We start from the raw sequence: 14,279 nt of genomic DNA, 5'->3' as shown, positions 1-14,279 counted from the left end.
TGGCTGCCTTGCCTGCCCCAGTTCTCCAGCTGCCACCTTGCCCCAAATCCTGTCCACCCCAGCTGCCCATTTCTGCCCCACCTACTGGTCTGGATGAATATTTCTTCTTTAACTCTTTGTCAGACTTCCTTACAGTTCGATTTTCTGGCAGTTCTGGTTGTTTTTTGTTTTTAAATTTGTTGTTGTCCTTCTTTTGGTTGTGCGAGGAGGCAGAGTTTATCTACCTGCACCTCCATCTTGGCTGAAAGTCTTCACTGAGCTGTCTTTTCATTTCTTGGTGGTATCCTTTGAAGTAAAAAGTTTTTAATTTTGATGAAGTCAGTTTATCTATTCTTTTCATTGGTTGTTTGTGCTTTTGGTATTAATTCTAAGAAATCCTACACTGACCAAAACAGATAAAGCCCCTCTCCTCAAAGGTCTGTATCTGTTGGGAGATGCAGACAGTAACACCAAGTACATAAAATGATTGTAAACTATGATAAAGGTGTGAGAAGAAAAAAACAGAGTGATGTAATAGGGTGGTAGGGTGGGGCAGAATGGTGGTACTTTAGGTATTATCTAACTGAGTAGGTAATATTTGAGTTGAGATGCAAATTTTAAAAAGAAGCCAGCTATGCAAAAAGCCTGGCAATAGTGCTTTAGACATCAGGAACAGTAGTTAAATGGGAGGGAGGTGCGGAGCACTGGGGGAGTGGGCTGGGATGGGAGTAAAAGACAGAAAACTGTACTTGAACAACAATTAAAATAAATAAATTTAAATTTTTAAAAAAGGGGGTAAAAAGGAAGTTCCTGACAAGGGCATTTTTGAAGAATAAAGTAGCTGGGACAAAAGGGTGTGGAAAGTAGAGGAGGATGAGGTCAGAGAGATAAACAGAGCCCAGATCACAAAAGGTCAAGGCCATGGTGAGCAGGGTAGCCTGTATTCCAAGTGGTTGAAAGGTTTTAAGCAAGCAATTACATTTATATTCAAAAAGTTTCCCAGCTGTGTCAAGAAGGATGGAACAGGGCAGAACAGCAGCAAGGAAAGCAATGGAGGCATCACCGGTGGTGAGAGTGCAGGTGAAGAGAAGTGGCCAGTGCTGGCGGATTTGAGAGGCAGGATTAGGGAAGAGGAAACAGGACGAAGCAAGGAGGACATTAGGCTGGGAACTTCAGCAACCAAGTGAATGGGTGGTCATGTTGTTACCGAACAAGAGGTCCGGGGCGGGGGCAATACTTGGCCCACTGAGGGATGCCAAAAACTGCTGCAGAACAACAGGGGCCCCTCCCAAGGACGGCATACTGATATCTATTGGGCTCATCTGTCCACCGCCAATTGGAAAGACATCTCTCAATGCCAGAGATTTGTGAAAAGGAAACAAAATGTTTATTTAATGCTATTTAGGCCTAATGCCTTCATTAAAATATTAAGTCTTTAAGTGTATACACCTACACACACACACACACACACAGCACTCCTTTCTCCCACTGTCCCAACTCCAGGTACCGTAAATCAGGAAAAGAGCACACGTCCATGTTTCAGGTCGCTGGCACTGTGGGCTATGTCGCCTGTCTAGGCAGGATCTCCAATTAATCCAAAGTCATGCGGCACCTTCCACTGGCAAGAGTTCTTTGTACCAAGTTCCAGTCAAAGTCTCTCCTGCTTTCCAGGCCACTCAGCCAAAAGGAGCACCCCAAAGCCACGTGGGCCTCTTCTACCAAAGCTGCAGGGGTCCACACTCCACCAAAAGTGGTGGAGTTCTTCACCTGGCCACAGGGATCTCCATTCTGGCAAAGCTGCGTGGTTTTCCCTTTTCACCTGGGCAAGAGGAGGTCTTAACTCTGTTGAAACCACATGTCTCTCTCTCCTAATGGCTACAGGGGTCTACATCTTTCCAAAACAGTGTGGCTCTCCCCCTCACCTGGCCAAGAGGGGGTCCTCACTCTGCCCCAAAACTGCATGGCTCTCTCTGCCTAAGGGCTGCTGCTTCTGGGTTTAAATCCCCGCACCCATCTTCCTTTGCAGCCCCATTTCCGACTCCTCCCACAATCAGTTACACCTGCCAGTATTTCTGTATTATTACAAGGTTACTGGGCTGCCATCATTAGTCTGGGCAGGTATGGCCCCATGGCGTGGAGCCAATCAACTTCAAACTCTCACGCAGGCGCTGTAACTCGGGGGACCTGCCCCAGGAGCATGGCCACAGCTATTTAACATATCTATGAAACCAGTTAAAGGTTATAGATATGTTAAATGACCATTCCAGAGGTTAGCTGTGAAACTGTTGCTGTGCAAAACAGCTCTCAATGGCCCAGCTCCATTTGTCCCTCCCCCCTGAGGGGGGGAGGACATCCTAATATTTCCTGGACACCCTGAGCTCTGGACCCGATTCCAAATTCTTTTGTGGGGCCCCCCTCCTGGCTGTGCCCTGTTACAATGTCACTGTCTGGGTTTCAGTGGACAGACCTGAGCCATCTACTTAGCCATAAAGATACTGCAGGCAGGAATTATAAGTGGAAATTTGAGCTCTCACAAGTGTAAACATGAAGCAATTTGATGACAAAGGAAAATTAAAGATTCTTACCAAAAAAAGGAGAGGTGCAGGACCACTGTCTTCCCAATCCCCTGATATGGAGCGGAAGGGTACTAGTTATTTTTAAGAAATGCTTACCGAGATTGATTTGCCGACTGCTTGGTGAACTGCTTCCTTGCAATGTTTTGTTCATATTTTAATAAAGTTCAGATATTTTTAATTAAGAAAGGAGTACAGCCCTCTGCAACCATGTAGATAATACTCTTTAGATATCAACTCTGTAGATAATACTCTAAGGGTAATACTGCAACCATGTAGATAGCGGGTAATTAAAATTTTCCACATGTATAATTGCACTCAAACAATTTTGAATGAATCATTTTAAACCTACAAATGTCATTATGTGCATCTTTAAACAAACCAACAAGTGAAAGAGATGTATATAACAGGCTCTGCGGCTCAAAAAACAGAGTGTGAGCTTATTGAAGAATGGTTATTTTTATAAAGGAAGAAAAATAAACTACTAATTATAAATTGAGATATTGTCTTCAGGAAAAAATATATAACTTTTTATAGGAAAAAATTGTAAAATGATTCACATATAACTTCTGAGTTTAATTTTCCCATTTCCATTTTTTGAAAATCAAAACTGAATTATAGGAAAACAACTTTAAAGATATTTTAGGCCATGGGATAATGTGAGAAAATTTTATCCTTTAATTGTTGAGCCATTTAGTTTGGATAATGAAAAAGGATGAGTTTCATTGCCTTCCTGACAAACTTGAGCTCAGTATTGGAGTGGGGCGTATTTATCATCATATTTTTTTAAAAGTAGGGAAAGTTCACTGCTCTGTGCAGTTTTAGAGAAAAGTGAACTTGTAAATTATTTTAGAATTTTAAAACCACTGTTCCATTAGACAAAGTTCACCATTTTCTATGCTATTTAACGCTTTTTGTTCAAAGGGAAGCCATCTGTCTTTCTTTGAATTCGCCACTGGGGCATGCCTTTGCAGCTGTCTTTCCAACAATACTCCATTGTTTAAAGAATTCCTAAATGCCTTTTTGACCCCTGACTTGCTCTAGCTACAACAATACTGCATTGTTGCAAAACACCTGCTTTGGGGTCAGGTTGCCCTGTGTATTATACATGTGCTTATTGCTCTGCCCTGATGGCACAGGTTCACTTCGGGGTGACTGCCCCTCCTTAAACCCCAGGTCCCCACTGGTCTCATCTGCCCTGGGCCATCTGGGATACAGCCTTCCCCTTTGCCACCCTCAGGGCCTTCCCCAAACAGAGCTGTGTGTCAAGTATATCTACATTTTCATTTTTCAAAACCAAGAAGTCAAGAGCAGTGGACTCCCACGTTCAGAGCACCAGCTCAAATCAGACAGACCTAGATTTGAGTCCTGGTTGTCTCCTTACTTAAGTGACTTTGGTTACATTTCGTAGCCTCTCTGAGCCTCAATAATTAGAAATGTAACCAGTATACTTAGCATGCTGAAGCAAATGAAACCTTTTTCAATTTAATAAAATCCCAGAAACTAGTTCTAGGCAGTGTTCGGTAAGTGCTGGCTCTGTGTGCCCCTTCTCCTCTGTTATAGTTGAAGGAAGTACTAACATCAGAGCGAACTGACAGGCCGCTTCTGCCAGGTAACACGTGGCATTTTCTCAGGGATACGTTGAAGAGAGAAAAATGTTCAGGAGCAGGACATGGTGTCTCTCCAGTCATTTCCCAGAAACCAGCCTCTCTGTGCCCCCCACGTTCCCAGAGCTCAGCTGTAGATGGGAGCTTCAGGGTTGGCAGAGGGAGGTGCACCTGGACAGGACTAGAAGCATTTCATAAACCGTAATATTAACTATGGTAAGAAAGTTTTGTTTATTGAAATGGATACTCCTACCAATTAATAACCTTTGGAAAAGAGTGGTATTTGATATTTTCTCGAAACTACACTCTTTCCTTTTCTCTGAAAAAAACAAGGTCATTATCTCAGTTTTGCCTGTCAGTATACTGCTGGGTATATTACTGGAGCTATAGAATTTTGTAATTAAATAACATTTGTACTACCAGTAAAAGTATTCACATTAGACACAGAAATTTCTCAAGTGGAACTTCCTCCTAGCCCTCTATCTTCTTCTTGAACATTTTTCAGTCCCAACTCCTCTTCATGCTACCAAATGGTTTGTTCCTTTCACTTTCTTTGTATTAGTGTCTACTTTAGTTGTTGACCAAGGCAAAAGTGATCTAGAGTAGAGGCATATTAAAATTATTTAAAATGGAATTATGGTCCAAAATTTGGGCAATGATAGGGAGTTGTAAAAGACATTAGAATATTTTGATATCTCCATTTCTAAGCAGGTAGGTATACAAAAAATAAGCCAGTTATTCTATTGAGGAACAATTTCACATTCTCAAAAGTTTCAGAAATTGTAGACAGAAAGACTTGACAAAAATTAAGAGACTATCAGAAGTATGAATCAGTGAAAATGCATTGGCTGTTTAGCCAACACACTCTGAACATTTCACTGTCAGCTCTCCGATGTTCTAAACATCCTCCTAGTCGAGTGTTTATTGAAGAAACAAAGTGTTTGTCAGAGACATTTCACTGGTGGCACTGGAGCTGGTTAAGCCTAGAGCTCATGAATGCTATTAACATAAAACATTACCTAGATTTGGACCAGCTGGTTCTTTCTAGCAGCCTGACTCCTGATTTATGCTGTGTACATTGCATCCCTTAAGTTAAGCGAAGTTTTTCAAGTTGTACTGTGACTTGGTCTTTAAGTTTTGATCTATATTTTTGCAGGGTGAAACACATGCTGAAAGCTACCATATGTTTTGAAGGAGTTATGTCCTCAAGTATGTGTCCCTTACAGCTCACTTTGTGGCCTCTGTCTTCTCTTCTTATTGTCAGTGGGCCTGCACCCCAATGAATCAGGACCAACTCTTGTGTGGGTGCCTAGCTCAGGAATTTGAAACAAGTCTTCAAGGAGTGCTAGTTGTTGAAGAGATTCCCTGAGACACTAATTTACCATCAGCTATTATTAAAATGTCAGGGTAGAAATTAAACACTGTCTGCAAATAGCAATGGAGAGGAGATTAATCTTCAAATCAAATGCCAATTAGAGTTTAAAATTAGCTTTGGAAAATGGACTTACACTTTTCTTGCTGTCATTTTGGGGCTCAAAAAACTTCCAAGACTTTCTAATTACAGCTTCAAAACTCTTAATAACAAATACCAGTGATACCCACTCCCCTGCTACATTTACAAAATGCTTTTTTCCCCACTGAGACAGCCCAAAGTAAGTGCCAATGATTACTCACTTCCCAGGATCTACTGGGTTTTTCTGAGTCTTAGACTTTCATGCTCTCACTGGTCATGGAGAAGTATGCGTATCATACACATACACTTTGATGAAGTTTCACAAACCAAACAAGCTGTGTGACCATCACCCGGATCAAGAAAAAGTGCCAACACCCCAGAAGCCCAGTTGCACTCCTTCCTGTCACTGTCCCCTGGCCCCCAAGACTAGTTTTACCAATGTGCACTCTCATATTAGATTCCCCTCACTGAGCATTGTATTTGTGAGATTCAATACATCACTTATTTCATTGCTTTTAGAGTTTTACTGTGTGACTGTTACACTATTTATCCATTCTACTGTTCATGGGCATTTGCATAGTTTACATTTGGTAACTCTTAAGGATATCTTTCTGTAGAATCTTAGATTTTTCATAAAATTTGAGCAAGGGAAGTGGAAGCCATTTGGTCTTAATGAAAGGTTTCAATTTGATTTTAGGTATTTTTACCCTTAACTTTCGAGACCCAGCTGAGAGACCATCTTATTCATGAAGCCTTGACTGATCCTATAAGGGGCCTCTCTGGTGTGCCAAATACACCAGACTCTGGTAGATTTCCCTTTTTTCACATTGTCTTTTGTATTGTATCTTGTAACAGCCACCATGCTCTTTGAGTGTTGCTGTAACTTAAAGGAATACAGAGTCAGGGATTGCTTAGTAGACCTTTTATTTAAGAGTTTTTACAACACTATGTTCCCAGGTGTCAGGCATTGTCATAGCGCAAACCTGATTTAGAAGGAGAATCTCTGAGAGTTTATGGGCTCTAGAATGAGAATAACCACCCACTTTCCTCCAAGTTCTATTACGCTCCAATCTGTATAGAATAGAACGAGTTTCTTCATTTGATCTTGCCAATCGCTCTCATTTTGACTCTATACCACCATTGTAAGCAGCCTTGTGTAAGCCACAGTTCCTATCTGAAGCTCGCAGGAGTCTGTAGGCTGGTATCTGATTGATTAAGCAAGTCCGTCTTAACATCTTAAGAAGAGAGATTAAGTAAGGACATCTAGTTGAAAGGTTGTTTTTGTTTGTTGTGTTTTATGATTTTGCTGGAGTCACTAGTTTTCCTTCTAATCATTATCAGGATTCTGCTTGATTATTAATACTGTATCTCAGTTTATTTTACCTTACTTAATGCTCCTTTCTTGATAGCCTGACTTGCCCTACTAGACTGTAAAGCTTGTGAGAGCAGAGGCCACGTCTTGTGTTTGTACCTTCACTGTCCTAGGCTCCTAATGGCTGAGGAAAGATCAATGAAACAAAAGGCCTGAGTGGCTTCCTGATGGAAGGGTTTGCCTGGAATCTGAGCACAGTCGAATTTCATGGCCCTGAGCCTGTTGCCTTGTTCCAAGAATATCTGATCAATGAAGTCTCCCTTCTTCCCCACAAGAATATTTTGAGATGAAACTGGGTTATATGTAGCATTTTGAGCCTGTCAGAGATAGAATTACGTAAAGCACCTTGCCTCTCAGCAGTTGCATAATTTAGTTAGATGACATCTTGTGCCAGAATTCACTTTAAGGTAAAGACTTTATTACAAACCTTTTTATTAAAAAAGTGAATAATTTAGCCTTTTTGGTGATTTAGGTATGCTTTAAGAGATTGCAAATCACGAATGTATCGAGGGACTAAGTTAATTACCTATCTCTGCCACCAGTTGCTCTACTCATGACCCTGGAGAAAGTCACCTCTTTCAATCAGCTCATTTTTGGCTGCCCTTCCAGGCTGTTGTCAGACTCTGTTACTACTGTTGTATGAAATAAAATCATGGGAATACAGAGTTCTAAGCAAATTTAGCACCAACAGTGTCTGGCACATAATAGGGTCTCAGTAAGTACTTGTGAAATGCACTAATGAGTGAACCAATCAATCCATTCCCACCACAGCGGATTACGGCAGTGTTCCAGCCGCTATTGTTTGCCCAGATGCTGCTTCAGCCTAGTCAGCGGTGGAGAGAATTCACTCACTCTGAAGGCCACTCACTCTATTTGTCAATAAATTTAATTACTATGCAATGCCACTGTAAACTTCTCTAAGGCTTTTCCTAATTCTAGTGGGCAGTTACCGTATTTTGCTGTGTAGAATGTGCACCCATGTTTTTGTGTTCATTACACATGGGATTATTATTTCCATGGTAGGTAATCATTATACCAATGTATAATGTGCTTCCTTATTTTCCCTCAAAATTTGGGCAAAATAGTGTGCATTATACGCAGTAAAATGCAGTGGTCATTGCTGTGCTGATTTCTCAAGCGTCTTAGACATATTTCTGTTGTAGTGTTGATAACAGCACATTTTAGAATAATTGTTATGCCTCCCTTTCTAGACTGTGAGCTCCTTGAGGACAGATTGTGTCCTATTTTTTTGTGCTCCCAGCTCCTAGTATAGTGTGGAATGGATGAAAGACTTGACAGAGGGGGGGCAGAGAAAATACGAGGAAAGAATAATGTTGTAGTAACAGGGAGCATAAGTATTGATTGCCAACTCAGTGGTCTCCTACTACAATTGTGCTCCCCCTAGAAGATGTGTCCAAAACAATCCACTCAGCTTCAGGAGCAAAATTTTTGAACTATTTATTTTTTAGCCTAACCATTTTAATTTCAAATTTTGTGTTTTTATTTTATACATACTATTTTAATGTAGTTGTACATATGTTTAATTTAGAAATAACCATATATTGGAAAGTTTATACTTAAACACTTTCTGATAAAAGAACAAATCATAAGTGTGAAGACCCTTAGTTTGTCAGGAATATGCTAAGCATTTGATTTAGTCCACCAAAAACTCTGTGCGGTGTATACTATGGTTTCATTTTACAAGTGCACAGACCAGGCATAGAAAGGTTAGGTAATTTGCCCAACCACATATAGCAGGTGAGTGGCAGAACTAGGGCCCAGACTCAGTCTGTCTGGCTGAACCAGTGCCCCATTCTCCCTTGGTTTTCCATCCTGGCACCTGTGATGTACCTCAAGCACAGTACAGGCTTATGGATTAAATAAATAAATTGAATGGATGAGTTAATCACACTACATTGTCAAGGCTTTCTTAAATTATAAAAATGAAAATGAAATTTTTTTATTCTAAAAGCATGTATTGGTAATGACAAGCCAAATAATATACCTATTTGGCACAGAACATTTAGTTCCATTTCTTGACAGAAGAACAGCAAGTCGCTTGATCACTGCTGAGCCCAAAGTCAAGTGACTGGTCTCATTTCACACCTGATTACTACTTTTTTATTGAGATATAATTTACATGCCATAAATTCACCCTTTTGAAGTATACAATTGAGGAATTTTTAGTGTACTCCCAAAATTCTGTAACCATCAGCACAACCTAATTTCAGAACATTGATATCACCCCAAAAAGAAACCCTATACCCATTAACAGTCACCCTCCGTTCCCTCTCTTCTCTCACCCCCAAGAGACAAATCTACTTTCTGTCTCTGGATTTCCATATTCTGGACATTTCATGTAAATGGAATCATATAATCTGTGACCTTTTTTCTCTGGCTTCTTTCCCTTAGTATAGTGTTTTCAAGGTTCATCCCTGTTGTAACATGTATCAGTACTTTGTTACTTTTTATAGCTAAATTATATTTCATTATATGGATAAACAAAAACTAATTCATCCATTGATGGACATGTGGTTCTGTCCACTCTTTGGCTATTATGAATAATGCTGCTATGCACATTCATTTATAAGTTTTTACATGAACACTTGTTCTTTTCAGTTCTCTTGGCTGTATACCTAAGAGCAAATTGCTGGGCCACATGGCCCATATTTAACATTCTGAGGAACCGCCAAGCTGTGTTCCAAAGCGGCTGCACCATTTTACATCCCCACCAGCAGTGTTTGGGGATTCTAATTTCTCCGTGTCCTTGCCGACACTCATTATCTTTTGTATTACGGTATCTCATTGGGATTTTGATTTGTATTTCACTAATGACAGTAATGTTGGGCATCTCTTCCTGTGTTTGTGGCTCTCCCAACTATTTCTTTTGAATTTCAATTATTTCTATTGCCCTTTTTTTCCTTTTTCATGTTTTTCTTTGGAATATAAATCTTGTTCATCTTCTTGTGCTACCTGTTTTGTCCCAAGAACTCTCAAAGCATATTAAATACTCCTGAACTCTCCTATTAGAGATTGCATGGCCTCTCAGGGTTCCAAGCTGCTTGGAGCCATGAACTATAAGCATTCAAGTGAGTTTCCATTGGCAACTTTCCAGAAAACCTCCACATCACATTATCAGATCATATGCTTTCACAACCTCCAAATTATGATGATGATAATGCTCTATTAAAAAGCTTTCAGTGTCATAGAAATGCCAAGATTTTTTTCTAAATTATACTGTTTTAACTTCCTATATTCCTATGAGGCAGATGAGAGGAGAAAGTAGGCTCTGTCTCAAAGGGTCCACTGAGAAAGTAAGCATAGAGATTATAATGTCTAAAAACTTTTGGTGTTTCATGGCAAGAAAAACACTTTTTAAGTACAACCAATTTCATACATATACAAGAAAATTTCAAGATGGTCTTTAAGTTATATTCCAGTCCTGAGTTAAACCATAAAGCCCATTTAGCGATGCTAACATTTTAGTAATATTGAAATTAACATTTGTTATGGAATTTGGTTTAGTCCAGAGAAAAATGAAAAGTTTTGAGAATTCCGTATGCCAATTTCTTCCCTGTACAATGAAATAATATTTATATTAGTTTCTAAAGATTTGTAGTACTACTCTTGGGGGAAAATGTGCCTGAAAGATTATGTATATATAATAAAGTCCATATTAGTAAAAGTGTTTATTGTAGTTCAAGGTCTTTCTGGCTTTCAGACCTTACATGTTCCGCCTTGAGTTCATATTTTATTTGATGGCTTAACAACATTACTCATTCCCAGTCTTACTGTAAGTTGAATGGGTTTGGTCATAATGTTGACAAGGATAAAATTCATCAATTTTCTTGTAAAGTAGACATTTTTATGGGAACTGAGTTTTCTTTTTAAAACAAACTGCCTTGAATTTTTGTTTGTTTCATCATCCTCAAGTACTGGCTGAGCATCAGACGTGGGAAGCGCAGTGGGAGTAAGTCATGGTGCTGCCTTTGTAGAGCTGATGGACCACCTGTGAACACACAGCCAGTCACTCACTGCAGTTGTGACAGATGCTAAAAATGAACACTTTAAGCATCGATGCAAGCCTATAATGTAGATGAACTGACCCAGTTTGTGGTTGTCCAAAAAGGCTTCCGCAAAGTCGTAATGCAATTTGGGACCTAAAAAACACCTAGGAGTTAGCCAGCAGATGGGGCATTGGAGACCAGCATGGGTACAGGCACTAAGACAGACATGAGTCTGATGCTTCGTTTAGAGTATCATAGTGAAGCACAGTACGGCTGATAGGTCAGGAACAAAAAGACAGGTGGGTGGGATAGACATCGTATAAAGGCATATTAAGGGTGTGGCTGTGGTCTCTGTCACTGGGGAACCATTGAAGGGTTAGGGTTGTGGAATAGCATTCATTGGTAGCTATAAAATTAAGAAGAGCCAAGTGACCCTTTGCTCTGTCACTTTTCTCCTCTCTTGGTTAGGAGTATGACTGGAGAAACTATCAGCCCAGCCAGATGAGTGAATCCGAGTTGCAAATGCTGGCAAGCCTACGGCGGCAGCAGAATGAAGACCTGGAGGAGGCTGGGGCTTCCCATGGCCTGAGCGCATCCCAGGTTGACAACTGTAATGTCAGCATAAGTACCAGCAGTGATGACACAACCACCTGGAACTCCTGCCTGCCACCTGTGAGTCAAAGGCTTTTTGCCTTTGTTGATTGCCTTAATGAGGAGCAAGCAGCTTCTTTCTAACAAAGCCCAGCCTTGCCTGGGAAAATCAGGGCCAAAATGAGAACACTCCCTATCAGAGACACTCAGAGCCCATTCTGAGGTAGTCCTTTAGGTGTGGAGGCATTGATCTTTCTTAAATTGTCTTATTTAACTTCAGATAATGTATGTTAATTGTGTAGTGATATATAAAACCATACACTGAAAGAATAAAAAAAAAAGCCCTGGCTGATGTGGCTCAGTGGATTGAGTGCCAGCCTGTGAACCAAAGGGTTGCTGGTTTGATTCCCAGTCAGGGCACATGCCTGGGTTGTGGGCCAGGTCCCCAGTAGGGGGCATGTGAGAGGCAACCACACACTGATGTTTCTCTCCCTCTCGTTCTTCCTCCCTTCCCCTCTCTAAAAAATAAATAAATAAAATCTTTTAAAAATAAGAATAAAAAAGAATAATCTTACTATAGATTCTAGGTATCCCATTGCATCCCCAGCTCCTAGTACAGACCCTGAGGTCAATATTTGTTAAATGAAGAAAACGAGACTATAGATATACTAAGTATTTAATGGATTCGAGGTAGAAACGAGCCCTCTGTAGAAATCCCCAAATATTTACTGACTGTTGCCTGTGCCTAAGGGCCATAATAGGCGCTGCAGATGCTTCCAGGGCTTATATTTGCCCATAAGCTTGCACAGGAAGAGCACTTTTAAATATGCCCGTCATCTTCACTATGCACCTGCAGAGGAGTTGGAGCCGGTCAAATTTCAGGTGAAGAAATTAAATCCTGAGCCCGGCTTTCCACACCTAGTCAGTGTTGGATCCCAGAACAGAGCCCAGTGTTTTGACAGTGCATTCTCCTCAGTGCTGTCCTCAAGGATCTTCTGGCTTAACTGGAAATACAAAGTGGAAACTTTGACAGAACAGTCCTGTACAGCACAATAAATATTATGAGGCAGAATAATAAAATTATTAATATAGTAATGGTAAATTGTTAAGCACCTAGAGACATTTTAAGACCTGATTAGGCCCAAGGAACATTTACTTATGAGGCCACATTCAACATCAGGTCAAATGTATTAAAATAGACTTTCATTCAACAATAAATGTAGCTTTTACTATGCAGTTTTTGAAAGGAAATATGCAATTGTGTAACTTTATTCATATTAATATAAAATACTAAAATAAAACATGTAAAGATTGAGTTCAAGTGAAGTTGACAATGGATAACTTATGGTATGAAGTATTTCATTAAATAGTTATTGATTTTAGAATTTTCTTTTGAATTTTAAAGCCAGGTTTATTTCCAGATCTCCAGCATCTGTGCGGACCTTAGACATCTCAGAGCCCCTGGCACTAGCCTTACATGTATTATCTAATTTGCTCCTTCCTGCTATCTTGTGTGGAAAGCACTGCTGAGTTCCTATTTCCAGAGGAGAAAATGGAGACCCTGAGTAAAGTGATTCAATACTAGTGTGGCATGACTCCTGACTCCAAGCTCCTAACCACCATGATATGGTGACTTTTGATATGGGATTCAGTTGTCAAATGAGTGCTGCCAATGTCCAGCAGAAGGTGAGATTTCTGCTCTGGAGAGGACTTACAAGACTTCACAGAGGAGAAATTCAAATTGGTTCTAAGGACATGGGGTGGGAGGGATGGTGTTCATTTTTCATTACTGTTCTTTCTCCTCGTTAAACTGAATGACCAAGCATGCATAATGCCTTCAGTAGCCTTGTTGCCAACGAATATCCACCCACCCATCAAAAATACCCGTGTGTGCAGAGTATCCTTGCAGCCAGAGCTTAAACATCAGAGTAAGAGGCAGAGTTTTTGCCATTTTGATTTACAATGGAACCGAAACATTGCCTTTCTTATAAAATATTCCCCAGCAGGCATTTAAACCAAAAGAAAAAAAGAGTACAGTGGCCTCCTGAACAAGCTCATTTTGTCACAAAGTAGCTCAGAGACCAACATTACAAAGGGCAAGCTGAGGCATGATTATTTACGAACTGAAAAGGCTGAACTCTCGGTTGCCCTGGATACAGTGCTCTCATCACTGTCCTGTTCTGGCAAGGACTGAAGTCCTCATGCATGACAACTACTCTCGAAAAGTATACGGCCAAAAATAACATCATTGGTAATGAACTTAATAACCCCCTATTTGACCAAATGAGAAATTGAACAGTCTATTTTTTAGACAGAGAAAATAATTGAAAAGCCTACCTTTTGTATTCATTAGATATGATTATTATTGCATCAAAGTCAGTCTGTTTTAATATTGGGACTATCACCAAATGGAATATTGCATTCCTTAATGATCTTCTGCATCGTGTTGCTCCTGGAGAGTTTAAATAGAGCAATTTACAAGGACCACTGTGGTCTTTCTGAGAGCTCATGCCTTTCGCTTTAGAAATTGTAGAGGGCCTGTGAAAAGGAAACAAAAGAACTCATAACTGTGTTTATCACAGTAATATTCTGCATTCCTTGTAGCTCACCGATGGTGCCACCACCCATGCTGCCCTCAAACCAGAAATTTGGAAGACTTCCCCGCTTCTCCCACTCCTTCGCTGTTCGTGCCCAGGT

The 14,279-nt window shown here is 40.3% G+C and overlaps 1 protein-coding gene across 4 annotated transcripts in view; it reads left to right on the top strand.

Moving 5' to 3' along the window:
* CFAP20DC (CFAP20 domain containing) overlaps positions 1-14,279 on the top strand; it is a 255,270-nt gene that overhangs the window by 186,068 nt on the left and 54,923 nt on the right. For all 4 annotated transcript variants that reach the window (XM_037040809.1, XM_037040810.1, XM_037040811.1 and 1 more), the window contains one exon: positions 11,460-11,663. In XM_037040809.1, coding sequence (XP_036896704.1) covers positions 11,460-11,663 — 204 coding nt within the window. The remainder of the gene's footprint in view (positions 1-11,459; positions 11,664-14,279) is intronic.

This window comes from Sturnira hondurensis, unplaced genomic scaffold (assembly GCF_014824575.4).
Source record: "Sturnira hondurensis isolate 20B ecotype Veracruz unplaced genomic scaffold, ASM1482457v3 Scaffold0002840, whole genome shotgun sequence".
NCBI classification, from domain to species: Eukaryota; Metazoa; Chordata; class Mammalia; order Chiroptera; family Phyllostomidae; genus Sturnira; species Sturnira hondurensis.
The sequence above is the reverse complement of the archived record's forward strand: the minus strand, read 5'-3'. Positions and strand labels throughout refer to the sequence as shown.